Genomic DNA, 1,159 nt, shown 5'->3' with positions numbered 1-1,159 from the left:
CTTGGGAGAGGTGTTCCCAGCCCGTGCCGGGGGCCGGGGGGCACGGGGGGGTCAGGGAGGGGTGGCTGCAGCACCAAGCTCCATGCTGCCCACACCTAGATGGACACCTCATATTCCCTCGTGTCCTGCAAAGAAAACAGACTGCAAGGGGTTGGACACTCGGCAGTGCAACGGGGTGCCTGGGACAGGGATAGGGCATCTCCCATCCCGTAAGGACAGACTCCCATCCCAGACTACAGACAGCCCTGGGGATGCGTGTCCCATCCCAAACGTGGGTCCTGGATTAGTGTCCATCCTGTCCATGGTCCCTGGATGGATATCCCAGATAGTGTGTGTGGTCCCTGATGGTTGTCTGAACTAAAGTTTGGTGCCTAGATGGATATCCCACCCCACATGTGGTCCCTGGATCGATGCTCCATCCCATGTGTGGTCCCTAACCAGATGTCCATCCAGTGAATGGTCCCTGGATAGACATATCATCCCATGGGTGGTCTCTGCGTGCATGTCCCATCCCCTGTCTGGTTCCTGGGTGGATGTCCTATCTAATGCATGGTTCCTGGAACACATGACCCCATCCCATGCCTGTCCCTGGCACAGGTGGCCTATGCGATGCAGGGTCCCTGGGGTGCCCAGCCCCAGATGGGGGGTGTGGGGGCCAGTACTTACTCCTGTCTCATAGGTGGGATTGTCAAAAGCCGACTCCACGGTGATGTGGTCATAGGGGTGGGAGCCGGCAAGGGGCAGCTGCAGGACCGGCTTCCCCTGGAGCCTGTGGGGAAAGGGCAGCTGGAGTGGGCAGCAGGAGGGCATCATAGGGTGACAGGGGCCAGTGGGCCACTCACTTGGAGAAGTAGAGATAAATGCCCCCGATGAGCAGGGCCACCACCAGCACGGGCAGGAAGACAGCGATGGCAACGTTGGTGCCCTCCAGCGTTGTCCCCGAGGGCACGGCCTTGGCCACAGCTGTCCAGGAGATTTGGGGACTCACCGAGGGGACACCCCACATTGGCCACACCCTGGGTGCCCATCCATGCCCCGGCACCCCAGCACACCCTTGCCCTTACCATCCAGGTTGCGGTTGCTGTAAAACTCATCGTAGGAGGCTGGAGGAGGGGGAAGAAAGAAACCAACACCGGGGGTGAGAAGTGGGGTGCCGAGC

General features: G+C 60.6%; 1 protein-coding gene across 1 annotated transcript in view; it reads right to left on the bottom strand.

The window, feature by feature from the left end:
• Positions 1 to 6: 6 nt before the first annotated feature.
• Positions 7 to 1,159, bottom strand: part of SEZ6 (seizure related 6 homolog) — a 7,707-nt gene continuing 6,554 nt past the window's right edge. Inside the window, exons 13-16 of the mRNA XM_017735162.1 lie at positions 1,065 to 1,158; positions 843 to 963; positions 667 to 769; positions 7 to 125 (exon numbers count right to left, since the gene is read on the bottom strand). Coding sequence (XP_017590651.1) covers positions 96 to 125; positions 667 to 769; positions 843 to 963; positions 1,065 to 1,158 — 348 coding nt within the window. The 3' untranslated portion in view covers positions 7 to 95. The remainder of the gene's footprint in view (positions 126 to 666; positions 770 to 842; positions 964 to 1,064; position 1,159) is intronic.

The sequence above is a fragment of the Corvus brachyrhynchos genome, unplaced genomic scaffold (assembly GCF_000691975.1).
Source record: "Corvus brachyrhynchos isolate BGI_N302 unplaced genomic scaffold, ASM69197v1 scaffold145, whole genome shotgun sequence".
Lineage (NCBI taxonomy): Eukaryota > Metazoa > Chordata > Aves > Passeriformes > Corvidae > Corvus > Corvus brachyrhynchos.
This window is presented reverse-complemented; position numbering and strand designations above follow the sequence as displayed.